This window comes from Callionymus lyra, chromosome 8, assembly GCF_982586985.1.
Source record: "Callionymus lyra chromosome 8, fCalLyr1.hap1.1, whole genome shotgun sequence".
Lineage (NCBI taxonomy): Eukaryota > Metazoa > Chordata > Actinopteri > Syngnathiformes > Callionymidae > Callionymus > Callionymus lyra.
Window position 1 is genome coordinate 2,420,584 of NC_141825.1, and position 27,306 is coordinate 2,447,889.

The 27,306-nt window shown below is 36.8% G+C and overlaps 2 protein-coding genes across 3 annotated transcripts in view; one reads left to right on the top strand and one right to left on the bottom strand.

The window, feature by feature from the left end:
• The window catches only part of LOC148072689 (microtubule-associated protein 1 light chain 3 beta), a 58,561-nt gene that overhangs the window by 25,509 nt on the left and 5,746 nt on the right, over positions 1–27,306 (bottom strand). The gene's annotated exons all lie outside the window — the stretch shown is intronic.
• On the top strand, positions 956–27,088 carry zcchc14 (zinc finger, CCHC domain containing 14). 2 transcript variants are annotated; one of them, XM_087797411.1, is made up of 13 exons: positions 956–1,936; positions 2,580–2,771; positions 16,556–16,712; positions 18,052–18,122; positions 20,196–20,267; positions 20,328–20,395; positions 20,538–20,725; positions 21,590–21,626; positions 21,697–22,018; positions 22,090–22,187; positions 24,139–24,230; positions 25,453–26,478; positions 26,717–27,088. In XM_087797411.1, exons 1-13 carry the CDS (start codon positions 1,448–1,450, stop codon positions 26,773–26,775), a joined length of 2,871 nt encoding a protein of 956 aa, XP_087653537.1. In that variant the 5' UTR covers positions 956–1,447; the 3' UTR covers positions 26,776–27,088. The 2 variants fall into 2 exon arrangements, with proteins under 2 accessions (XP_087653537.1, XP_087653538.1); XM_087797412.1 differs by having other exon boundaries at positions 2,595–2,771.

Here is a 27,306-nt window from a genome sequence, read left to right on the forward strand (position 1 = left end):
TTATATCACATAAACACCAGATAAGTAAATTAATCTGAAATAAAACAATAAATACAGAATAATACAAATAATTTCTTTAGATAATAACTTAATAACAATAATCATCATCATCATCATCATAATATTCTCCCCTCTGGATAGTCATTATTCATATTATTTCACGTTTTAAAACAATAATATTCATTTGAAAGGTAATGACATCAAACTTTAATGTAATGATGTTTCTGTAAAACTTTGATTCAAAGACTGTAATAATATTAGCCTGAAAATGTTAACCCCGTTAAACTACAGTACTATGTATTATAATTAAAAGATAGCAATAGGTAGGTAGGTAGGTAGAACTTTATTGATCCCTCAGGAGGTTTCCTTCGGGAAATTGTTTTTTTTCCAAATTATCCACAGCAAATACAGCAATCTTTCATAAAAAATAATCAAAATAAAATAAGTAAAATAAATAAAGAGAAAGAACAAGATGATACAATAAGAATACAGTAAGAAATGAGAACTGAAGTTGAATTAGAAAGTTAAAATAACTTTTAAAAATGATCGTGCAAGAACAAGAAATATTTTAATTTGATGGTAAAAAAAAAATAAAACAAGTTAAGCAGACGTCACAGGAAAATTAGTTAAACGTTACATAACTATGCCTAATAAATTAAACTGGAATGTCTAAGCAGGGTTATTGGTTATTAACTCGATCAGACAGTGACAGACAACAGTAAAGTATTCATAGCGGTGGTTGTAAATCTCGAAGTTTTTTTTTGTTAAAACTTTTGATAATGAGAAAATGATCCATAACGGCAGAGCAGCTGAGACAGGAGGAGCGTTGTCCCGCTCAACAAATCAGGAGAGGGAACGCTTCGATTGACGTCCGTGCCGTCCACTCAGAGTGCGGGCCACGTAATAGTGGGCGGGACTTGAGTCTAGTTTTCCAACGTTCCAGCCAGCTGTTTCTTCGTCGATATCTTCCAGTGGATACAACGAGCGACCCTCGCGCAGAGACTTCGGTGGGTCCAACTGGAGTGAAAAAGTTGGTGACGTCTGCAGAAGATAGTTTTATGCGTTGAGTTTTACGTTTATCTCTAAAGTTAAGTCCGGCTAACACTCGCTAGCTACCAAGTTTTTGGAGCCATGAAGACGGACAGGGATGAAGTGGTCTCGTCTGATCGGATCTAAATTCATCTCGAGATGTCAGAGTAAAATCCTTTCTGACTTTCTACCGGCTCGAAGAGGGGGGACCGCGGGCGACCGGTAAGTGGGGATCGGTGGATCCACTTCTGGAGTGTTGGAGTTCGCCAGAGTGGAAAGAGGGTCCTGGGAGAAGCCATGACACGAGTGGAGTTCTGATTCTGGTTCAAGGGAAAAAAGTCTCAGAAAGTTTGCACAGGCGCACACCTTCGCTCCCGTGTACAGGCACTTTAGACTGAGTTCAGTTGCTGGTCCAAGGATGGTGGAGAACCGGACCCAGAGGGAGGGGGTCTACCGCTGGTTCTCCTGCCTTACCTCCGCCCAGAGAGCGGAGTTCCTTTGCGGCCTGCTGGACCTCTGCGTCCCCATCGAGCTGCGCTTCCTGGGCTCCTGTCTGGAGGACATCGCCCGGAAGGACTACCACTCTCTGAGGGACGCGGAGATCCAAGCCAACAACCCCGTGGACCTCTCGGGACTCACCAACATCATCGACGAGGTGGTCAGGAGCAAGCTGCTGGTCTCTCTGGCTCTGATGGGCTCGGACAACCGGGAGGCGGCAGGGGTCCTGTACCGGACCTTGACCCACATTGATTCCGTGATAAACAACTATGGTCTGGGGCTGAACGACTGGAGGACAGGGGAGCAGTTCCTACTGTTGTTCACGATGGCCTCCAACCATCCCGCCTTCACTTTTCACCAGAAGCAGGTGCTAAGGAGGCTGCTGGTCCAGATCCAGAAGTCCCTGCAGGTGAGGACTTAGTCCATTGAGACAGTAGTCGAGGGTACTCAGGTTTCTTCCCACAGTCTAGGGTATATAGTTGAATACATTTGCGATCAAGATACATCAGTTCGTAAAGTGTTAGTGTCTGTTACAGGCTGGTCAAGAATGATACAAACCTTTTTCATATTGTACATTTCTTGAAATATCATGTTCTGGTTGACTGAAAAAAGAATAAATCAATAAATAAATCATAGTAACACGATGACAGTAACAATGTACAGTATAGCCATGAATCCACTTAGACTTTGGAAAGACCAGCTGCCCTACAAAAATAACTATTGAGACATAAAAATCCAAACTTAAAGAAATAAAAAAATGAATGAACATTAAATAATGAGTAATCACTCAAACTAAATACAATTTAAATTTGGATTTATAATCCTGGAAGATAAAACTTAACCATAAATCTGTGTCAGAACTGTTGTCTTCCTTGATCAGCACTCACTTAGCGAGTCATTGTCTGACAATGACTTGTCTGCGAGTTAAAGCACTTCATGATGCTTCAACTCTATATCATTTAGGTAGTTGGCAGGTGAGTTCAGGTTCATTCATTTTGCTGCTCACTTTCCATACCATGGTGAGGTCAAAGGGTCAACTCTTGTTTTAACAGGTGCGTGTTTTCCAGGTGAGCAGTGAGAGAAAGGCCACAGGAGTTGACCCCGTTGCCACATGGTACCCGCATCAACAGCATCACGGCCCGCCTCAGCACCAGCCGGTCTCCTCCTGCCTGTCAACGGACCCTGTCTGCTCCCCTCCGTTATCCTGCCACTGCTGCCTTGCACATGCCACGTGCTGGCACAAGGTAGGTGCTGGCTTACGCATAATCCTTCGCTGGAACTGTTGGCTTCTGTGGGATGAAAGAAAACAGTGTACAAAAACACTTCTACGTTAACATTTCAAAATACACTTTGTGTGGTCTGAGTTTGACTGTATTTACACGGCATTCAGAATAGAATTTCCCTTGAATGAATTAATTAATCGTTTATTTCGGGCATGACAGTTTCGATCACATTTTATCATTTTATCATAGTTCACATAGTACATGCATGTCCCGAAAGGGATAACAGCAAGAGAAGCTCGAGGCTAATCTAGTCCCGCCCCCATTAACTTCAAAATATTGATAGAAATAGTTTTAAAGAAGTCCTAGTTATATTCGTATCTTAAGTTGTAAATATATCACAGGTATAATCATATCTGAAGTTGTAAAGAAATCCAGGTATAATCATATCTTTAGTAAAGAAATGATGGTATAGTCATATCTTAATTCGTAAAGAAATTACGGTATAATCATATCTTAATTCGTAAAGAAATTACGGTATAATCATATCTTAATTTGTAAAGAAATCATGGTATAATCATATCTTAATTTGTAAAGAAATCATGGTATAATCATATCTTACTTTGTAAAGAAATCACAGATATAATCATATCTTAATTTGTAAAGACAACACAGGTACAATCATATCTTAATTTGTAAAGAAATCACGGGTATAATCATATCTTTAGTAAAGAAAACATGGTATAATCATATCTTAATTTGTAAAGAAATCACGGGTATAATCATATCTTTAGTAAAGAAATTACGGTACAATCATATCTTACGTTGTAAAGAAATTACGGTATAATCATATCTTAATTTGTAAAGACAACACAGGTACAATCATATCTTAATATGTAAAGAAATCACGGGTATAATCATATCTTTAGTAAAGAAATCATGGTATAATCATATCTTAATTTTGTAAAGAAAACACAGGTATAATCATATCTTAAGTTGTAAAGAAATCACAGGTATAATCATATCTTAATTTGTAAAGACAACACAGGTATAATCATATCTTAAGTTGTAAAGAAATAACAAGTATAATCATGTCTTAATTTGTAAAGACAACACAGGTATAATCATATCTTAAGTTGTAAAGAAATAACAGGTATAATCATATCTTTAGTAAAGAAATCATGGTATAATCATATCTTAATTTGTAAAGAAATCACTGTATAATCTTATCTTAAGTTGTAAAGAAATGACGGTATAATCATATCTTAATTTGTAAAGAATTCACGGTTATAATCACATGTTTAGTAAAGAAATCATGGTATAATCATATCTTAATTTTGTAAAGAAATCACGCTATAATCATATCTTAAGTTGTAAAGAAATCACAGGTATAATCATATCTTTAGTAAAGAAATTACAGTATAATCATATTTTAATTTGTAAAGAAATCTCGGTATAATCATATCTTAAGTTGTAAAGAAATCACAGGTATAATCATATATTTAGTAAAGAAATCACAGGTATAATCAAATCTTAATTTGTAAAAACAACACAGGTACAATCATATCTTAAGTTGTAAAGAAATCACAGGTATAATCATATCTTAATTTGTAAAGAAATCACGGTATAATCATATCTTAATTTGTAAAGAAATAACAGGTATAATCATATCTTAATTTGTAAAGACAACACAGGTATAATCATATCTTAAGTTGTAAAGAAATAACAAGTATAATCATGTCTTAATTTGTAAAGACAACACAGGTATAATCATATCTTAAGTTGTAAAGAAATAACAAGTATAATCATGTCTTAATTTGTAAAGACAACACAGGTATAATCATATCTTAAGTTGTAAAGAAATAACATGTATAATCATATCTTTAGTAAAGAAATCATGGTATAATCATATCTTAATTTGTAAAGAAATCACAGTATAATCATATCTTAAGTTGTAAAGAAATGATGGTATAAACATATCTTAATTTGTAAAGACAACACAGGTACAATCATATCTTAATTTGTAAAGAAATCACAGGTACAATCATATCTTTAGTAAAGATATCATGGTATAATCATATCTTAAGTTGTAAAGAAATCACAGGTATAATCATATCTTAAGTTGTAAATAAATCATGGTATAATCCTATCTTAATTTGTAATAACAACACGGTTACAATCATATCTTAAGTTGTAAAGAAATAACAGGTATAATCATATCTTTAGTAAAGAAATCATGGTATAATCATATCTTAATTTGTAAAGAAATCACGGTATAATCATATCTGAAGTTGTAAAGAAATGATGGTATAATCGTATCTTAATTTGTAAAGAAATCACAGGTATAATCATATCTGAAGTTGTAAAGAAATCATGGGTATAATCATATCTTTAGTAAAGAAATCACAGTATAATCATATCTTAATTTGTAAAGAAATGACGGTACAATCATACCTTAATTTGTAAAGAAATCACAGGTATAATCATATCTTTAGTAAAGAAATCATGGTATAATCATATCTTAAGTTGTAAATAAATCATGGTATAATCCTATCTTCATTTGTAATAACAACACGGGTACAATCATATCTTAAGTTGTAAAGAAATAACAGGTATAATCAGATCTTTAGTAAAGATATCACAGGTATAATCATATCTTTAGTAAATAAATCATGGTATAATCATATCTTAATTTGAAAAGAAATCACAGGTATAATCATATCTTTAGTTAAAAAAACATGGTATAATCATATCTTAATTTGTAAAGAAATCATGGATATAATCACATCTTTAGTTAAGAAATCATGTTATAATCATATCTTAATTTGTAAAGAAATCTTGGTATAATCATATCTTAAGTTGTAAAGAAATGACGGTATAATCATATCTTTAGTAAAGAAATCCAGGTATAATCATATCTTTAGTAAAGAAATGATGGTATAATCATATCTTAATTCGTAAAGAAATTACGGTATAATCATATCTTAATTCGTAAAGAAATAACGGTATAATAATATCTTAATTTGTAAAGAAATCACAGGTATAATCATATCTGAAGTTGTAAAGAAATCACAGGTATAATCATATCTTAATTTGTAAAGAAATCATGGTATAATCATATCTTAATTTGTAAAGAAATCATGGTATAATCATATCTTAATTTGTAAAGACAACACAGGTACAATCATATCTTAATTTGTAAAGAAATCACGGGTATAATCATATCTTTAGTAAAGAAATCATGGTATAATCATATCTTAATTTGTAAAGAAATCACGGGTATAATCATATCTTTAGTAAAGAAAACATGGTATAATCATATCTTAATTTGTAAAGAAATCACAGGTATAATCATATCTTTAGGTAAAGAAATCATGGTATAATCATATCTTAAGTTGTAAATAAACCATGGTATAATCATATCTTCATTTGTAATAACAACACAGGTACAATCATATCTTAAGTTGTAAAGAAATAACAGGTATAATCAGATCTTTAGTAAAGATATCACAGGTATAATCATATCTTTAGTTAAAAAAACATGGTATAATCATATCTTAATTTGTAAAGAAATCATGGATATAATCACATCTTTAGTTAAGAAATCATGTTATAATCATATCTTAATTTGTAAAGAAATCTCGGTATAATCATATCTTAAGTTGTGAAGAAATGACGGTATAATCATATCTTTAGTAAAAAAAACCAGGTATAATCATATCTTTAGTAAAGAAATGATGGTATAATCATATCTTAATTCGTAAAGAAATTACGGTATAATCATATCTTAATTCGTAAAGAAATTACGGTATAATAATATCTTAATTTGTAAAGACAACACGGGTACAATCATATCTTAAGTTGTAAAGAAATAACAGGTATAATCATATCTGAAGTTGTAAAGAAATCACAGGTATAATCATATCTTAATTTGTAAAGAAATCACGGTATAATCATATCTTAATTTGTAAAGAAATCATGGTATAATCATATCTTAATTTGTAAAGACAACACAGGTACAATCATATCTTAATTTGTAAAGAAATCACGTGTATAATCATATCTTTAGTAAAGAAAACATGGTATAATCATATCCTTATTTGTAAAGAAATCACGGGTATAATCATATCTTAAGTTGTAAAGAAATCACAGGTATAATCATATCTTTAGTAAAGAAATTACGGTATAATCATGTCTTAATTTGTAAAGACAACACAGGTATAATCATATCTTAAGTTGTAAAGAAATAACAGGTATAATCATATCTTTAGTAAAGAAATCATACTTTAATCATATCTTAATTTGTAAAGAAATCACGGTATAATCATATCTTAAGTTGTAAAGAAAACACGGTATAATCATATCTTAATTTTGTAAAGACAACACAGGTACAATCATATCTTAATTTGTAAAGAAATCATGGGTATAATCATATCTTTAGTAAAGAAATCATGGTATAATCATATCTTAATTTTGTAAAGAAATTACGGTATAATCTTATCTTAAGTTGTAAAGAAATCACAGGTATAATCATATCTTTAGTAAATAAATTATGGTATAATCATATCTTAATTTGTAAAGAAATCTCGGTATAATCATATCTTAAGTTGTAAAGAAATCACAGGTATAATCATATATTTAGTAAAGAAATCACAGGTATAATCAAATCTTAATTTGTAAAAACAACACGGGTACAATCATATCTTAAGTTGTAAAGAAATCACAGGTATAATCATATCTTAATTTGTAAAGAAATCACGGTATAATCATATCTTAATTTGTAAAGAAATCATGGTATAATCATATCTTAATTTGTAAAAACAACACGGGTACAATCATATCTTAAGTTGTAAAGAAATCACAGGTATAATCATATCTTAATTTGTAAAGAAATCACGGTATAATCATATCTTAATTTGTAAAGAAATCATGGTACAATCATATCTTAAGATGTAAAGAAATAACAGGTATAATCATATCTTTAGGTAAAGATATCATGGTATAATCATATCTTAAGTTGTAAAGAAATCACAGGTATAATCATATCTTTATGTAAAGAAATCATGGTATAATCATATCTTAAGTTGTAAATAAATCATGGTATAATCATATCTTAATTTGTAATAACAACACGGGTACAATCATATCTTAAGTTGTAAAGAAATAACAGGTATAATCATATCTTAATTTGTAAAGAAATCATGGTATAATCATATCTTAATTTGTAAAGAAATCATGGTATAATCATATCTTAATTTGTAATAACAACACGGGTACAATCATATCTTAAGTTGTAAAGAAATAACAGGTATAATCATATCTTTAGTAAAGAAATCATGGTATAATCATATCTTAATTTGTAAAGAAATCACGGTATAATCATATATTAAGTTGTAAAGAAATCACAGGTATAATCATATCTTAATTTGTAAAGAAATCACAGGTATAATCATATCTTAATTTGTAAAGACAACACAGGTATAATCATATGTTAATTTGTAAAAAAAATCACAGGTATAATCATATCTTTAGTAAAGAAATCATGGTATAATCATATCTTAATTTGTAAAGAAATCACAGGTACAGTCATATCTTTAGTAAAGAAATCATGGTATAATCATATCTTAATTTGTAAAGACAACACAGGTACAATCATATGTTAATTTGTAAAAAAATCACAGGTATTATCATATCTTTAGTTAAGAAATCACAGGTACAATCATGTTTTCAGTAAAGAAATCATGGTTCAATCATATCTTAATTTGTAAAGACAACACAGGTATAATCATATCTTTAGTAAAGAAACCATGGTATAATGATATCTTAATTTGTAAAGAAATCACTGGTATTATCGTATCTTAATTTGTAAAGAAATCACAGGTATAATCATATCTGAAGTTGTAAAGAAATCACGGGTATAATCATATCTTTAGTAAAGAAATCACAGGTATAATCATATCTGAAGTCGTAAAGAAATCACGGGTATAATCATATCTTTAGTAAAGAAATTACAGTACAATCATATCTTAATTTGTAAAGTCAACACAGGTACAATCATATCTTAATTTTTAAAGAAATCACAGGTATAATCATATCTTTAGTAAAGAAATCATACTTTAATCATATCTTAATTTGTAAAGAAATCACAGGTATAATCATATCTGAAGTTGTAAAGAAATCACGGGTATAATCATATCTTTAGTAAATAAATCACGGGTATAATCATATCTTTAGTAAATAAATCACAGTATAATCATATCTTTATTTGTAAAGAAATGACGGTACAATCATATCTTTAGTAAAGAAATCATGGTATAATCATATCTTAAGTTGTAAAGAAATCACAGGTATAATCATATCTTTAGTAAAGAAATCATGGTATAATCAAATCTTAATTTGTAAAGAAATCAAAGGTATAATCATATCTTAATTTGTAAAGAAATCACAGGTATAATCATATCTGAAGTTGTAAAGAAATCACAGGTATAATCATATCTTTAGTAAAGAAATTATAGTATAATCATATCTTAATTTGTAAAGAAATCACGGGTATAATCATATCTTTAGTAAAGAAATCATGGTATAATCATATCTTAATTTGTAAAGATAACAGAATAGAATAGAATAGAAAAAGCTTTATTCATCCCCAGAGGGGAAACACACTTTCACAACAGCGCAGTTGAAAAAAATAAAGTGCAAGGAAAAAAGAAATAATAAAAGAGATAATACAAAATAAAAACAATCTTAAGAATGTACAAATTATTTACAAAATTAGAAATTTGACACTATTAACAAAATAAAATAGAATAAAAATAGAATAAAATAGAAATAAAAAACGGAAAAAAATAAAATAAAAAGCACACGAGAAGAAAAACACACTACGGATTAGCATCAGGATATTTAAAGTAGAGAGTTAAATATCCTGACACCAGTTGGGATGAAGGACCTTCTATAACGCTCCGTCCTACACTGGGGGTGCCTGAGCCTGCCACTGAAGGAGCTGGCCAGCTCCTCCACGGTCAGGTGCAGTGGGTGAAGAGCGTTGTCCCTGATGGAGGATAACACAGGTACAATCATATTTTATTTCGTAAAGAAATCATGGTATAATCAAATCTTTAGTTAAGAAATCATGGTATAATCATATCTTAATTTGTAAAGACAACACAGGTGCAATCATATCTTAATTTGTAAAGAAATCACGGTATAATCATATCTTAAGTTGTAAAGAAATCACAGGTATAATCATATCTTTAAAACAACATTTATATGCATTAGGATTTCACATATCATATTTCAACAGCATATTTTTTGGCCAGTCAGAAGGCAGATGATTAGTCAGTCCATTTATTATATGTTGGACGGATGAGAGTCAATTTTTGGATTATAGGGCTCATTCGTTCTCATTGGTGACTTTCTCCAAGTCCACACGAAATTTGGCCACGTCCGCTCGTATCCCTGTCACAGATTTGTGAAGTCAGGATATGTCAGAGCACATCTCGACCACAGCACTCCGCACAATCTTATCTAATCCTTTTTTAAATTAAAATGAATGTATCTAGAACCTACGGAAGCGAAGTACTGCCAATAGGAGTGACATTTTTTTGACTGTGCTTCTCGTTGGAACATATTACCAAACACGTTCAAACGTATTTCCAACACGTTCGAACTTATTCCCGAGTTCCAGACTCTACTAGTTGAGATTTAAATTCCAATCTCTTCTAGGAGAGATTGGAATTGTACCAGGACAATCTCCAATTCTAGTAGGAGAAATTCGGATTGCATCAAAATGTTTTGGAAAATAGACTCATATCATTTCATACCTAAAATTTCGAATTACTTCCATGTTTTAGATATCTGATAACCCATCTGTTAATACACATTGTAACATGTTTTTCTTGCACTTAGATGTCAAACATATGCTTTATACTACTCTCTATTTTTACTTAACAATTGTAGCCCTAGTTACCCTACACCAGGGCTCGGTCCTGCGGCTCTTTCAGCCTCTGATGCGGATCACTGAGTTTCTACTTAGTTTATGTGCAGGTGAATCTGACGTGTGTTGATGGTTCTACTGCAGAAGGATACATACGAGTCTGCTTTCGGGATTTGGTTATACACTGGGAGGTATATCATTAAAGTTGATATAATTTAGTTTTTCTGCTGCAAATGACTTTAAAAATTGGAAAATGATGTGGTTAATTAGAGGTTTCGAAAATGAAGCATAATATGATTTAATAATTAAAATATTAATTAATATTGATAATAATCTGAAAACATGGGCACACACCAGTGTGCCCGGAGTAAACCAACATAACATTGGAGGAACCGACAAACACACACAGAAAGGTCAAAGGTTGCCTCTCTCAAGACCTGCTGCTATACTATACCACATCTGACTTCATCTGTAGAACATCAACATTCAAGCATGATCAAAGCTCCTGTCAAAAGGACCTCCTGTGTAGCTGGGATGTGACTGAATTGAAGCAGATGAAAACTGACCGAAAACTGTGATTCCCGGTAAAAGTGCTTCATTCTTCGCTTCCCTCTGAAAATCCAAAATTACAGTTCAGTCCTGACACATGGGCATTATCACCAATAACATTTTACAGACTTAATCAAAATTTCTTAAAAATGTCATAGTCTTCAGAGGGGAGTTAAAAAGAATTTGAACCAGAATTAAAATGTTGTTCCATGAAAAAAGGAAGAAGGAAAAATCTGAGTAGTTGTGTCTAACCCGTGACTCACCAGACACAAAAAGTGGTTGTTATTTCTGCCACCTGGAAACTGTAAATAATGCAAATCCACCTGGGACAGAAAAAAAAAGTGTGCACCGTTTTCTGAATGGTTTTATTTTGTCTGCATCATGCTGCAGTGCGAATCTTAGTAGGAACTTTTAGGCTGATGATTGATGAAATGTGTGATAAACCTACAGCTTTTCAAGTGAATTGATAAAATGGCGTTCACAATAAATCGCTTTTAATTCATAATATTAATTCCTGATCAGCGCATCTCTCTGTGTTGACGGCTTTGCATCATTTGCATTTCCATGGTTTAAACAAGCATCTTCCAAAGGCAGAATCTGATTTTTTAATAGACATCTTGCTGATTTATTCACTTCCATGGCTGTGCAGTGTCAACATAATTGTTGTAACTTACATATATATACAACCAAATACCAAAGTCAAAATGCAAAATACAAAAAATATATATATATTACAATGACTTGGTGAACTGATGACGTGTGTACACTCATCACTGTCTGGACTGCTTTTTAAGTGTGAAGAATTTGCCCCAAATTGTAACTGCTTCTGGTGTTAGTCTGGGGTAAAGGGAGTCTGAATGCATGAAGCAGTGTGTAGTGTTTGTAAGTTCCTGGGGATTCACTTGAGACACAACCCACAAAAGGTTGATTTTCATATAGAGAAATGTGCTGACCTGCATGGAGCAGCAGCCAAGGGCAACAAAACATTAAATACAAACACTGTTCTCTGAGAAGGTACTTTCCCGTCACTGCTGCACACGTCTCAACTGCGACTGCTGCTGGGGAGGAGAGTTCAAGTAGAGTAGGGAGTTTCTCCCTTTCCTCTGATGCAGCTTGGACTCCCAGACTCTCCTCATTCAGTGACCTCCTCAGTACTGACCCAGATATGAAGACCTTTAACAAGGCACCAGCCAGCTGAAAGGAGGGACCCCCTGGACAGCATGATAGCGCCCCTTGTCTCATAGTTGAGAAATATCTATAGATGTGATTTAACTATTGACACATGAATCACTTTTACAAACCTTTGCCCTGAAGTTCACAAGGTAGAGATTGAGAGGAAATGGAACTTATGAATGATACAATAGTATAATCAATCATAAAAGGTGACAAAAATAAGAAGCAGATTTACGATAAAGCAGATATAAAACATTTCTAGAATCTGAATCAGAAACTGCTTTATTGCCAGTAATGCAAGAACAAAACAGGAATTTTTCGTGGTGAGGTGGAAAAGAGACAATCACAGAGGTAGCCATTTGTGGCGCCAAACTTGTCTCGCATTAGATTACACACTGTATCTAAAGGTGGGGGTAAACATGACGGTCTGTGAAGTTGACAAGTTAGTGAAACAAAATACTAAGAGTGAGAATTTTGGAACAAAGTTCAAGCAACTTTTCAAGTGTCAAGCTCATTAAGTGAACACAAAAAGTAAACAAAAAAACTAAATAATATTAACACTTTTGTAGAAAAAACAAATCAAATAAGTCGCTCTTAGAGTCTTACATAAAATTGAAATAAGTTTGGCGATTAAATGTAAATAAAAGAAGTGCACACTCAATAAAATCATATATATAAACAACATGTATATAAACAACATCCTGTTGTGTTATCAGTTTTATCTTGCCCTTTAAAGTATATACTTTATTGAATATTGAAAATTACAAATATTGAAATTGTGCTTTACATTGTGTACGTTTCGTTCTAACAAACTTGTAATATTAGACTAAAACGGTGCCATGTGTTGAGTAAGAGAGTGATGTCTTAAATCCAACCAAAGGAAAGGTAAAAATGCTCAAAGCTTAAGAGAAAACAGCTTTAAGAGCTAACTTCACGGCTAATCGGGCTTAAAGCTCGTTGGAAGAAGCCGACATACCGTCACCATCAGAAGACATCATTGCTGTGATAAAGGAACTAAAAATGATCTTAATCTCGACAACATGTGCCTACGCCGGGAGTTTGTTCATATGGGATAAGAGATGAAATCAAACAGGACAACATGCTGGTGGACATTAAGAATCTGACCAGTCACGGAGGCAGAAACTCGACTGGAACAAATGAATCCACTTAGAATACATAAGAATTTATAGATTTTTAGACTCACAGAGGGGAGTTCCATCCCTTCTTTTGTAGAGTCTCTCCTTAGAACTGAAGTGTCCTTACGTCAGGACATGCAGCTAAGAATCCAACAAGCACGTCAAGCTCCTGGTCCCAAACCACCGCCCAAGAGTCAACCCAGAGCCACCGTTGTCAACTTCTTGGAGTTTACAGTCAAGGACTCTGAGGTTCACACATACACCAGCCCAGAGGACGTTCAACGAGAGATGAGGAGGAGAGGCTTCTATCTAGCAACAATCTTATGGATTTCCAGAGAAGTAGAGAAGTAAAAAGCAATTGTAAAACTATTCGTCAGTGTGAATTAGTTTATCGTTATATGTTTAAACTCTCTTTGGTTTTATTAGGGTTATCATTATAAGAGTAGCTATATCTTATTATGTTAAGGTTTCAACACAAACGTTGGACTCATAGAATGGCAGTAGACTTTGCCTCTTTAGCCCTCTTTAAACCTGCCCTCTCTAAAGAAGAGGATATACCCATGACCTTCCGACGGGGTCACTTTTCTTTTTGGAGTCTCTATATGTTTTTGTAATATAGTTCTGGTACAGTGTTCTCTTATTGTTTGTCCTCTTCTTTGTGGTGCGGATTTATATTTTGTGACATGAAACAAGACCATGTAATCGGGTAACCTATAAATTGCTTCCTTAAATGTTAATGGGATGGACAATCCCATAAAAAAGGGGCAACATAATAGGAAAAAGGAAAAAATACATAATTCAAGTATTACTTCTTAAAGAAACTCGCCTATCTAGACATAAACATGAAAAGTAAAAAAATAAAAAATTGGCTATGCAAACACATATTATAGTTTGTGAACAGCAGGCAAGGAGGGTTAGCAATATTGATATTAAATAATAACAATCTAAACTTAATTCAGGAAAAATGAATAAAGTGGGCAGATATATTAAAGGGAATTTAATGTGTTAATTACCTGTGCCAGTAAATACCACCAGAGTAATATTGCCGGAAAAAACTAAGGAAACTTGAAAAAAACAACAAAATAGCAAACAATAAACAATAAATAGAATATAGTCTATATTGAAACTGAGGTAAAAAGAATCAAAATACGAATATATGATGTTTTAATGGATGGAGTAAAAAAAAATTACATTTTCAAAACAAACATTTTACGAATCTTGACCAAAGGCTTCAAGAATTCTGGCAAGAGGCCTAAGAACAGCACAAATTCAAAAAAAATTCCACAATTTTAACAATTAATTTAGAGTCTCTTAATTGGACACTCAACAATGGAGAAACACCTCCCTCCTGAAAGAACGCAATTATATCAGTTACTCCAAAAGAATGTAAAAACAAAGAATTATGTGAATCATACAGACCCATTTCTGTATTAAATGTGCAAAGGCTTGACAACTACTTGCCAGAAATAGTACATGAAAATTAAACAGGATTAATTAATCTTTTTTCTCAGTGTTGACACTAAAAAGCCATTTGATCGGGTAAATTGGAGTTGTTTTTTAGATTTGGGTTTTTTAGATTTGGGTTTTTAGATTTGGGTTTAATGAACAATTCTTTATTTCTTTAAAAAATATTATACAAAGACCCAATTTTAGGAATGAAGATCAACTCCCACTTACCAGAGAGTATCCTAAAATACCAAGATAACACACTTACTTAACTTGAGGGAAAAAAATGTCCAAACATTTGTCACAAATTCAGGTTATAAACTTAACATTACCAAAACTCAAGTTATTACCTTCAATTCTACACAGAGTAAAGCTATAAATTATATAAAGTATAAATTGAATTGGGAATCTGAATGTATTAAGCACCCTGGGATACACATAACATTGGAAAAAATGTCTGAAGTAAACTATCAAGCAATAAATAAATAAATAGGGATATGTCAGGTAGTCAAGATTGATATTCGACTTCAGCTCAAGAATAGAATCTGAATATTAACCTTCTGCCAAGATTGTTGTATTAATATTACAATTTATTTGGGCTAGCGCAAAACCTACATTTAAGATGAAAACACTTGGGGTACCCAATATCGGGGATTAATACGCAGCACAAATGAGGTTTTTTGTATGTTGGTGTGCCCCAGATTTTTCAGCAAAATGGAAAGACCTAGAATTAAACAAAAACAACAATCACAACAACCCATGCCAGCAGGAGAAAATGTATGAATTTAAGGAAGGGGATATTAAAATACACATTTTAAACTTGGAAGGAGATTTGTTTTAAATATAAATTGAAAGAGGATAGTACTCCTGATTTGGCCCTCCCAGTCATCCATGTTCACACCCTTTATTATTGATAAAACATTTAAAGTTGGAAAAACAAAGGATTGACAGCTATTTGAACAATAGTGAGTAAGTCAGGAAGTAAGTCATTTTCATTTGCAAGGCTCATGTTGTATAGGAACATATGAAAAAAAGAATTCAAAGTAGTCTGTCAACAGATAGTAATGATATCATAGTTTTGATATTGGATGCATATAAGCAGCCTCCTTTCAAAGTTGTTTCAAAACTTTACATATGTTATAAAAGTAACTCACTTTATGTCGAGGTAGATTGGATAAAGAAATGAAGATAGAGATGTCTGTGGATGATCGGCACTCTATTTGTAACACACAACAAAGATCAACATGCGCCAAAGGATGCAGAGAATTTGGATGAAAAAACATTATGCGATTCTTCATAACACCAACTATTAATGATTAATGAGACCATGTGGTGCCAATTAAACACGTTTTTTTGGTCACCAACCAGATTGGAACAATTCTGGAATGATTACAGTGTTATTAATATAATTTTGTATTTTTATTTTTTATTTTATTCTATTCTTTGTTGTATGTGTGTACTGAGTTTGATTATTCACGTGTGTTTAGACTTATTCATGTTACTAAAAGATCCAATTGACCTTTTTTAAACTGAAGATAAAAAAATCCTGACCCGACTATATTTCACTGTAGAGTCCAACCAGAGAGGCGGGAGCAGGATCGTCTTCAGATGGACCGGCAGACCTGACCATACAACACGTCCCCCCTCAGCTTTCAGTTCCTATGCCCTCTGCTGGACAGAGTCAGAGTGGAACACCAACCATGAACCACCAGAACCAGATCGGTAAAGGTGAGTCCTGAGGTCAGGAGATCATATACACGAAACGAGACAAGCTGAGGTCCAAATGTATGCTCAGGGAATGACAAGATCTTGCTGTGTGTGTGTGTGTGTGTGTGTGTAAAATTCAGTCTGAGCATCCACAGTGTAAGTCCCTTATGCCACTGACCAAGATGTGGTTTTGTTTTTTTTACAAATGTAATATCCATTGCTTTGTTTTTAATATATTTGATTCATTAATAATAAACACACCTTCAGGGCAGTATCATTAAATGAATGGCACACCTGTAACATAAACACACACAAGTAGCTTTCAAATATCACATTTTAATGAAAACAAAGATTCACATAAAGTTAGACACATCAACACTCAAGCATTCGTGTAACAATATAATACATTAAACATGGACACACATTTAATACTCCGACTAGCACACACTAACACACTAAAATACAGGCAAATTAGAAAAAGAAAAGCCAAAAAACAATGACGCACACAAGCATTTGTACACACTTTACAAAAAAACTGTTGCTTACTTAAACACCTGAAAAACACGAGTATTAAAAATGTAACCTGTCGTGGCAGAGCCAAGGCTTGGCCTTATCACGGCTTTCACAACAGGTCCGAGTATGTGTTTTAGTTGTGAGCTTTTCGTGTGGTTTTAGTGTGACTGGCAGCTGCATTAAGAGGCTTCTGCAATTGTTCAGCAGGCGATGAAAGACATTTAGGTGAAAATCAGTCACATTCTCAGTTCCTACTCGTGCCCCGACAGGTTCAGTGTTGTGAGAAATGGAGGTTTTATAGTCTACTATGTTAGCAGTAATGCTTTCACCTCCCTCTCACCTCACGTGTAGTGACACGATGTTGGTGTTTGCGGAGATGTAGACGCCCAGAACTGGGTTTGTGGAGACAAAGACAGTTCTGACGCGCAAGAGGAGTTTCAGCTGCTTGCTGTCCACATGGCAGTGAACTGAGACCCTCTAGTAATCAGTCTAGTCTATAGTCCACACCTCAAATCCATTAGACCTTAAATAAACTCCTACACCTGACATGTTGCTGTCTCAAATAAATGCCACTCATCCATATGACCCATGACTGACACCACACTTCTTCTTACATTTTCAACATATTGACTGCATCAGTTAAAGACATTTTGTAACACAAAAGATGGCTTACTCACTCTTTTCTTAGTGAAATGATCTGCTGCTAATATGTCAATCAAACGTATCTGCCATTTGTCCCGCCCTCTTACCTCTGTGAGGACAAAGTCACAATGATAAATCTGGTAGATGGACGTTTGCACATTTTCATTGACTGTTTCTCAGCTGTATGTACAATATGTGTCGTCAGTGGTGCTGGAGAGAGTTGCGCTGCGAGGAGCAACATACAAGACGGATGACGCCATCGACTTCATCTTCGAAGTGAGTTGCACTACTTTTACTTACTTAAGTTTTTAACATGACACACTACACAAACATACTTCTGATTTTGGATTTGGTCAGCTCATTCACTTCCGGTTATTTACTTGGTAAATGTTTATTTTAACTTGCAACAGTCACCAGATTGAAGAAATGATGTTTGAGTGAATGGTTAAAGTAAAAGCAGTAACAAACCAGCGTCACCACAAATTTGTTAATAATAATAATAATAATATTAATATTTTTATTAGCGCTTTTTTGGGACACACAAAGATGCTTTACATTAAGAAGAATAAACATACATTTCTGATAACAGAAGGACAGGGAAGACTATTAAGAGAAGGAATTTTGAATAGGTGAGTTTTGAGGGATGATTTGAAAGTCTGTAATGGGTTGAGGGAGTAAGTTCCAAAGTGTGGGGGCGGCAGCAGAGAAGACTCCGTCCCCCAGAGATCGGTGCTTTGTCCTCAGTGGAGTGAGGATGTTGGCATTGGAAGATCTGAGGCAGCGGGTTGGACGGTGGAGGTGGAGGAGGTTGGTGAGAAATGAGGGGGCCAGAATATTGAGGTACTTAGGTGATGAGGAGAACCTTGTATTGTAGCCAAAGTGTTATGGGAAGCCAGTGGAGTTCATTGAGGATGGGGGTGATGTGGTCTCTTGAGCAGAAAAATTCTGGATATATTGTAGTTTGTGGGGGTGGGTGGAGGGGAGGTGGTTGAGGAGGCTATTGCAGTAGTCGAGTCTGGAGGAAATAAAGGCCTGGATGAGGATTTCAGCAGTGGATTGTGAAAGAGAGGGACGGAGGTGAAAGAATTAAGTTTTGGTTATATGGTTTATATGAGGTCTGATTGAGAGGGTGGAGTCGAGGATAACGCAGAGATTGCGAACGGAGGCGGAGGGAGTGACTGGGTTGCCATTGATGGTGAGGGAGGTGTTCTGGGTTATTGAGAGGAGAGATTTGGGACCGGTGAGGAGGAGTTCGGTTTTGTTGCTGTTGAGAGGTATGAGGAGAACCAGGAATGTGCTGTGCCGGAGATGCCGATGGTTTGGAGCTGGTGAAGGAGGTTGCTGTGGTCGATGGTGTCAAATGCTGCGCTGAGGTCGAGGAGGAGGAGGATGGTGAATGAACCAGAGTCGGCGGAAAGGAGGACGTCATTGGTGACATTTAAGAGGGCTGTTTCTGTACTGTGATGGGGGCGGAAACCGGAGTGAATTGCTGTAGTTGTGACATTATGGTACGTTCTAGTATTTTTGACAGAAGTGGGAGGTTGGAAATGGGTCAGAAGTTCTCGGGGCCAAATTATTTTAGTAGGGGAGTGATGGTGGCTAGTTTAAGAGTGGGGGAAACAGTGCCAAAGCTGAGGGAGGAGTTTATGATGGAGGTGAGAGTGGGGATGCAGGTTTTCAGAAGGGGGGCCTAGGTGGCAGGTAGTTCTTCATATCTGAGATCAGTTTAGTGGTGTCTGTGGGAGATAGGGGAGCAAAGAAGGACAGACAATTGTGTGTGGTCATGTTGAGCTGATACAGAAGAAAGGAGTGTGGTGTGGAGCGTATCCATTTTGATCGAAAAAATGACAGGTAATTATTGCATTTCGCAGTGGTAAATGTGGAGGTGATGTTGTCCTTGGGCTTGGTTAGGTGGTGAACAGGGTACATTGGTACAGAGGTAGTTTGGCCGGCCATTTAATGCTGTTATGTAGATGGAGGTAAGGTGACAGTGAGACCAGTTTTGTTGCGGAGTCGTTCAGGTTGTCTGTGTTTGCGTTTGAGTTGGTGGAGATCAGAAGTGAACCATGGTGCGGAGACGGAGAAGGAGACTGTTTTGGTTTTGAGGGGTGCAAGTTGGTCTAGACAAGAGGAGAGGGACTGGTTGTAGTGGTCGACAAGGTCTGCAGTGGAGGAGTCTGTAGAGATGGAGGGGCTAGATAATGATTTGGATATGAAGGAAGAGAATGAGGAGAAGTTGAGTTGAGTTGAGGTTAGGGAAGGTTATTGTCCGAGTTTGACTGGGAGCTACTCACATAATCTTGACAAGTGAACCTTAATATATTGATCTTCATCAATATTTTCCTCCAGACGACCTGGTCCGACGGTTTTGTGTCATCCGTCGTAAGAAGTAATTTGGAGCTCACAGAACTTCTGCTCCAGGTCTGTACCTTCTCTGTCTTGACGTAGAACTATTGGTCAGTGTGCTGTTGTTTCTCTCAGCTGTCTAAGGTTTTTCCTGACCAACAACTGGAGAAGACTCCGCCCCAGTCAACAGACTTTGACCCCAGGTGAGCTGAACCTGAGCTGAGATGTCTGTGTCTGGTCTTCATGTTAAGACGTTAAAAGTCAAGCTAGATGTTTTTTTAATAAGTGATCTCTGCACTCATCCCTTGTCTCTGTCCCACTTGTGGTCCTTTTGTATGCACCCAGGTGTCTGACGTCGCTGCCCCGCCACGTTCTCCAGCACCACATTGTCCAGCTCTTCTTCACCTCCACCAGGCCTCCTTCCCCCAAAAACCTGTCAACTGTCCCCCATCCCTCCTCCTCCCTCCCACGATTGCTCTCCTCGCTCCCTGCCACTCCTGTAGACCCGTCAGGTCCACTCACCTGCTGCTCTAGTAAGTCTTTCTCTACTTGAGTGTTCCACATCTGCTAATGTTTCCTAGTGGAGGTAGGCCAAGGAGGCTTAATGAAGCCTTTTTTTGCGATGTTACATTGATACACTTTGATGTTGTTAGTTATTTGTAGGTTTTTGTGTTCAGGATCATCTTAGGAAGAAAACTGGATGAATGGATGTCTGTGTGGATGTGAAGGTAGGACTCAGTGAGGGGGTCGAGAGGTCTATTTCTGTCTGGTGTTGGAATGTGTTGCAGGGTGTTTGTGTTAGATGGTTGGAGTGTGGTGATCTCATCTTGCTTTGTGTTTGATTTCAGTGTGACTTCATCTCTCTGGGTATTTATAGGCCTTCATTTGTATGTAGTAGACGAAAACCTCTGCACACAAGACCAACATGTTGAACTTCCCTCTGTCGGCTCTTTCTCAAAGACACCAATTTTACTGATTAATACCCAAACTCGCAACAGATGTGTGACAGTTCAGACGACGTGTCTGAATGTTTGAAACGTCACACAACAAAAGAAGCATTTAGTCTGGCTATTTGTGGAGACATCAGCACTGAAGTAAGGTGTAACCAGATACCTTAAAAAAAGAAAAAAGATTTTTATTTAAAAGAGGTTAGCATTGTGGAGCGCCAATGCTACTTGTGTTATTTTCTAGTGGTTAGCAATGATGTGAAGCCTTAAACCTGGTACCAACATTATCAACAGGTTAACATTACCATTGCCAAGTCTAGATACGAATGATGTGACTTTGACCAATGAAGTCAGGTGAAGGGTTGATTGTTTCAGGGCAGATTTGCTCCTGAACCGGCACAGCATGTTTTGACAGACAATATCAATTCCATGCTGTGTGTTGCTCCTCAGATCCTTGTTGTACTGTTCAGTTCCACGCAGCAAACAGGTAAGTGTAGAGTTTTCCCCTTATCTTCATGATTGTTATCATAGTAATACTGATGGTCTTTCTCCTTCAGGGCAATGTACCGAGTGTCCAGCGTCCAGGCAGTCGTCAGCTCACACAGTTCTGTCTTGGCCCGCTCCACCCTACAATTCTCCTGCCTTCCTCCTATTATTCCTTCCCCGCGGCTCCCCGACCTCCCCTCTCCTAGTCCAGCCCTCCCCACCTTGAACTCGTACCTGCACCTTCATCAAGTTCCGCCTCATTCCCAGCTGCTGTCTTTTCCCCAGCTGGGCTCTCATGTCACCCCCCCTGAACAGAATGGGATCCTGGACTGGCTTCGAAAACTACGGCTGCACAAGTATTACCCGGTCTTCAAGCAGCTGACCATGGAAGAGGTATCAAGCTCACACCCCCCAACCCCCCGTTTATTTCTTATTGTTCATTATTTTCTTGTCGCAAACTGCAGTTCCTGGCACTGACTGAAGAAGACCTTAACAAATATGACCTGACGCAGGGAGCCAAGAAGAAGCTGAAGACCCAGCTGGAGCTGCAGAAGTCAGCAGAGTGAGTTGATTATAACAGTGAGCAGATCCGGTTCAACTCCCAACCAGTATTATTCTGCTGCTAACTCTTGACTTGGTAACATACTGGTATAAGTCCATCATCATCATCGTCATCAAAATCAAGTTGTCACTTTACATTCTCATAGAGCTTCATCATCCTACATTATCATAACGTTTGTTATTATACCCATTCACCTTCATTGTAACTTACCATCACAATATCATTATCATCATCACCTTCACCGTCTCATGACGTCAATGGCCTTCATTATTTCATCATTTTTCTTCATCCAATATTATCTTTGGTAACACTTAAAGTGATAGTTCGCTCCAAAATACAAACTTTACTCATCTTCTACTCACCTTCATGTTGGCTAAGGTTTGGGATTATTTTCTTTAGAGTAATGGGCAAAAACGTATATCCATTTTAATGTTCAATTGTCCTCGTCTTTGGCCAAAATGAAACACTTACAAACGTACAAATACCTTGTGGCGCTTGTCACTTCCATCTTGTTTATATAGTTCATGTCTATATAGACTATATTTCAACTAGCAATGATGAGATGAAGCCTCATGAAACACTATAGCCTTTCATCCGAGTAATTAATTCTTGGGTCTAAGCTTTATGAGGCATTATTTCCTCTACTATGCAATCAATAAGCGTGAAGCTCTGATATAATTTGTCCTAAAATGATTCTGATAATGATAATGTGCTTGAATTACTTGTGATGGGGAAAACAATTACTTATTTGAATTCAAGTATAGCAACTTTTCTACAGTGCTTGGCTTCAGGTGTTTTTTTTTTACATCATTTCATCCACTTTTGAAAATATATCACATAATTATTATACTTTATTAGGAGAGATCAGTTAAAAATACTGCAACACAGGAGAAAATCTATTTATTTTAGGCTACAAAAGGTCGGTGGATAAGTCTTCCGCCAAATCCAAAAGATGTGAGGGAAGATCCCTCGCATTTCGATGGCACCTATATTTCAAATTTCAAGTGAAGGCTTGAGCGCAACCTGAATAGGTCACATGGTAGGCAGGTTCGTAAGGGATTCAACATCACCACATACGTTACCAACACACGCCTTTATATACGCTTTACAGAATCATTCTGGATTACTCTGCTCAGGCTTCAAAGCCTCAACATTGTAAAACAGCTTGTTTTAAGCAGAGCTGCATTATTCAACACTTGCACTGCGTTTCAATTAGGAAAGACATCAGTCAGCAGCTTAGAGTGACAACTTCTGCTATAAACAAAGATGAAGATGAACACAACTGAGCTCCAGTCCCTACATTAAAATTAATATACATTATCCTATTAGCCTATAACTTTAAAAAGTTACAAATTACTGAAAATAATCCCAAACCTTCAACATAAGGATGAGTAGAAAATGACAAACTTCATCATCACTACCATATTCAATGTTGTCCTGCAACTTTACTCCACATCGTCATCTTTACCTTCTTCATCATCCAACATCAGGTTATTTAACTTCAACACCTCCCATCATCCAACCCCATATTCCTTTATCATTTATCTTCTTCATCTTATTCTCTAACATCATTCTCACCTTCAACATTGCTTTATCATAACTGTCAGCAAGGTTTGATAGACACAAGTTCAAAAGCACTGCTCCAGCTGATGATTTACTGACCCTCGTCAATGGTTAACCAAATGAAGTGACCCACAGAGATAGCGCCTGCCGAACCAGGAGATAACCAGCGGAAGCATTAGAACACTCCCTCCTTTATCATGTTTCCATCCCCCTGATCAGTGCTCCGGCAGGAGTTGATGTAACGACCTGGAAAATTCCGACAGTCACTTTCTTTCCACTGAATGTCCAGTGAAATCTTAGTTGAGCCTTGTACTCTATTTAGGCCACATGTTCGCAAAAGGACAGGTTACTTAATACACTTTTTGTGTGTATATGTGTATGAGGGCAGCAGGGAGATGAAGATGGATAAGCGACTGTGTGGCAGTATTGCCAGAGTTCCCCCCTGCAGTCATGTGGGAGCCGCGACACACTCTTGTGCAGGTACCAGCTTTAATTTTTTATAAATGTCAGCAGATTCTGAAATACTGGAATGGTTTGAGCACTTCCTGTTTTCAACTTCTTACCATTTTCTCTAGTGGAGGTGGACCAAAATCATTCTTACTCTTCCTCCTTCTGGTTCTCCAGCTCCCCCTGCTTTACTCACAAGCATCTCCGCTGCGACACTGACAGACTTGAGACACACACAAACAGAGTCTCACACTATTCACAAACATACACATAAAAAGCAACAGACTCACACACTGGCATACACAAATGAACAGATATAAAGCATCACACACTCACACACACCCACACACAGTCAAACACTCACATACACAAATTCTATCAAAATGTTATGCACACATACTCTTGCACACAAAAGCACTCTCACACACAGACGTACACTTGGACTTGCATACAAAAACACACACAAAAGTGACACACAAATCAGTTCTGAACAAAATCCACACAAGCTTTACTTCTGCACTTTGCGACTCCCAGATATATTGCAATCTGTCTGATTGCTGCAATATGCAGTGCCTCTCTGAAGCAGCAAGAACCCCTGGATTATCTAATATAACTTCAGGTTCTATAATGGTGTGGAGCCCTTTAACCCAACTTTTCTATTGGTTAATCCTCAAGGCTCTTCTACATCACTAAGACAACTTAATGAACACGCAACCTGTGTGCAGCTTCCGTGCCCATTTAGGGCAGGGAATACCAGCCACATCTTCTCCTATTGTAACTCGGCCAATGAAAGGCAGGCAGCTGGGTGACTGGTTAGAGAGCTTCACGCCATTCATAGATTTTTAGGCGTTTCTACTTCATGGTGCTATGCCCTCTAACCGAGCTTTGCTATTGGTTAACACCAAGTCAGGATGCAAGTACCTCCAGCTGAATGCTGCTCCTGACAGCAGCCTTGTGTCTAATTAATTATTTTATTTTTTATCCTCTTTGGTTTGTAACTTCTTTTTTTTAGCATGTATCAGCAATTTCCCTTTCTTGTCTTTTTAAAAATAATAAGAAATAAAAACTTTTGATTTTATGATGTGAAATATGTATGACTATTTAATGCATGTCAATAAAGAAAAGAAGATACTGTACTGTATATATGTTTTAAAAGATCAAGTAAAAATGCATGCACACACGGCACTCTTAGACACACAAACATAAATAGCAACACACAAATAGCTGACATGCTGTGTGTGTGTGTGTATTCCAGGGGGGAGCTTTGAGGAGAGTCCAGATAAGGACCATCCGTCTGTCATCGTGCGTGGCTCCAGCTGCTCCACTGTCTCCCATCGACCCAGCGCTCAGGTCCTTCAGGTCCAAGCTGACCCCACTCCCTGCGCCCCTTTCCCTGTCCCTCACTTATGCCCACCCACCACCCTCTCCAACCATTTGTGCAACCTCTCACCCAACCCGAAGCCTCGCTCAACCCCCCTATGCTCCAAGGACAGGACCAAGTATCTGGGCTTGGGTCTGCCGAAGGCCCCATTCAGTCCTGGGCTGGCAGTCGGGGTGAGAGGTGAAAACTTGCCCCCATTTCAAGACAGGTCCTCACAGGAACCCCTCCTACCGCCGCACCTATGTAGGAGTCCAGGGGGTCTGATGGTGGACACTAGCTCGGCCATGACGTCCACCTCAAACAGCCTGCACCAAGACTCTCACCCGCCCTTACACTTCCATCTGTCCTCCTCTTCCCCCCCTTCCCCAGCCATCTACTATTCGCCCTCCCCCTCTTCTTTCTCCACCTTATCCTCAAGCGCCCCCTCTAGATCTCAAACCAGTAGCTCCATAGCTTCCGTGTCCGAGACCTCCTACCATCAGTCAGGCCTTAATGCTCCCCCCAACTCTGGCCCCGCCCACTCCTTTTCCATGTGCGTCTGTAGCTCATGTGGTTGTCAGGGGAACTGTGGCACGTTCAGCACGTTACCTTGTTACGCCGTCACAGCCAGCTACATTCCACCGCTCTCAACCGGCCCATCCATCTTCACCCTGAGGCCCTTCTTTCACCTCAATCGCTTGTCCGTATCCTCCAGCTCTGCACCTGCAACCTTCTCCTACCAGGTGATGGCACGGCCACCCTTCTTTAGCCATGGTGTTGCGTCACATGAACAACAGAAGGGACCAGGCTTCTACCAAGGGTTCCAGAAGAGGACAGGAAACAACCAGTCCTGCTACAACTGCGGCTCCAGCAGACACTGCGCAGAAGGCTGTCAAGAACCAGCTATGGACGCACAACAAGGTGAGGCACATGACAGCTGAGGAAGTTTGTTTGTAACTACAGCTAGATTTGTTTAAAAAATGAATAAATAAATGTATGTTCTGATCATGTGTGTACTTAAGTTTCATTTTCTCAGTAACTGTTTATAATATAGCCATTCTAAATGGTTAGTCAAATTCTACTTAAAAAGCACAAATACACCAACTACTGTCTCACTCTCAAGTATGGGCTGTTGTGTCTTGATGTTTGTGTCTTTCAGGATTGTTCCGACTCAGGTTCACAACCCATTCTGATTCTTCCAACTCAGCTAATGACTAGTCGCAGCACAAGAACCAGAACCAACTGGACCGGTCTTCTTGCATCAATCACACATCTGAGCATCGACTCACTGAAGACACCTTTTGTTGTGTAGATCAGACTTTCTGCTTTTCACTTATCATAGTTGCTGTATTTGAACATTTCTTGTCTATGTGTATGAAAAGTTGATTTGTGTATGTTGTACATTCTGCTGGCTGGAACTGGACCTTCAGAGCTCTGGCCCCTGGTGGGTGAGACTGTATTTATAACAATGTTTTAAAGAAAATGTTAGTTTTAAAACTGTCTACATAAAAACATTTTCGGTTGACACGTCTATTCTGTCCTGCATGTGATACCTTTCCTAGCTTGATCTGACTCGAAACCAGGGGTGGGCGAATACATTTCCTCAGGGGCCACATTATATACCGCGACTGTTACAAGAGGCCGTCAGGCAAAAAGAACGAACAAAAAATAAATAAAAGGAATTCTTAAATAAGCTTTATTGTAAATCTGATTGTATATTTTTCAACTTTATTTTAAGGATTTTAACTT

Coding starts and splice junctions, on each gene's coding strand:
- zcchc14 (XM_087797411.1), top strand. CDS start 1,448: ATGGTGGAGAACCGGACCCAGAGGGAGGGGGTCTACCGCTGGTTCTCC. Junction 20,396..20,537: donor TCAACAGACTTTGACCCCAG/GTGAGCTGAACC, acceptor GTATGCACCCAG/GTGTCTGACGTCGCTGCCCC. Junction 22,019..22,089: donor AGCAGCTGACCATGGAAGAG/GTATCAAGCTCA, acceptor CGCAAACTGCAG/TTCCTGGCACTGACTGAAGA.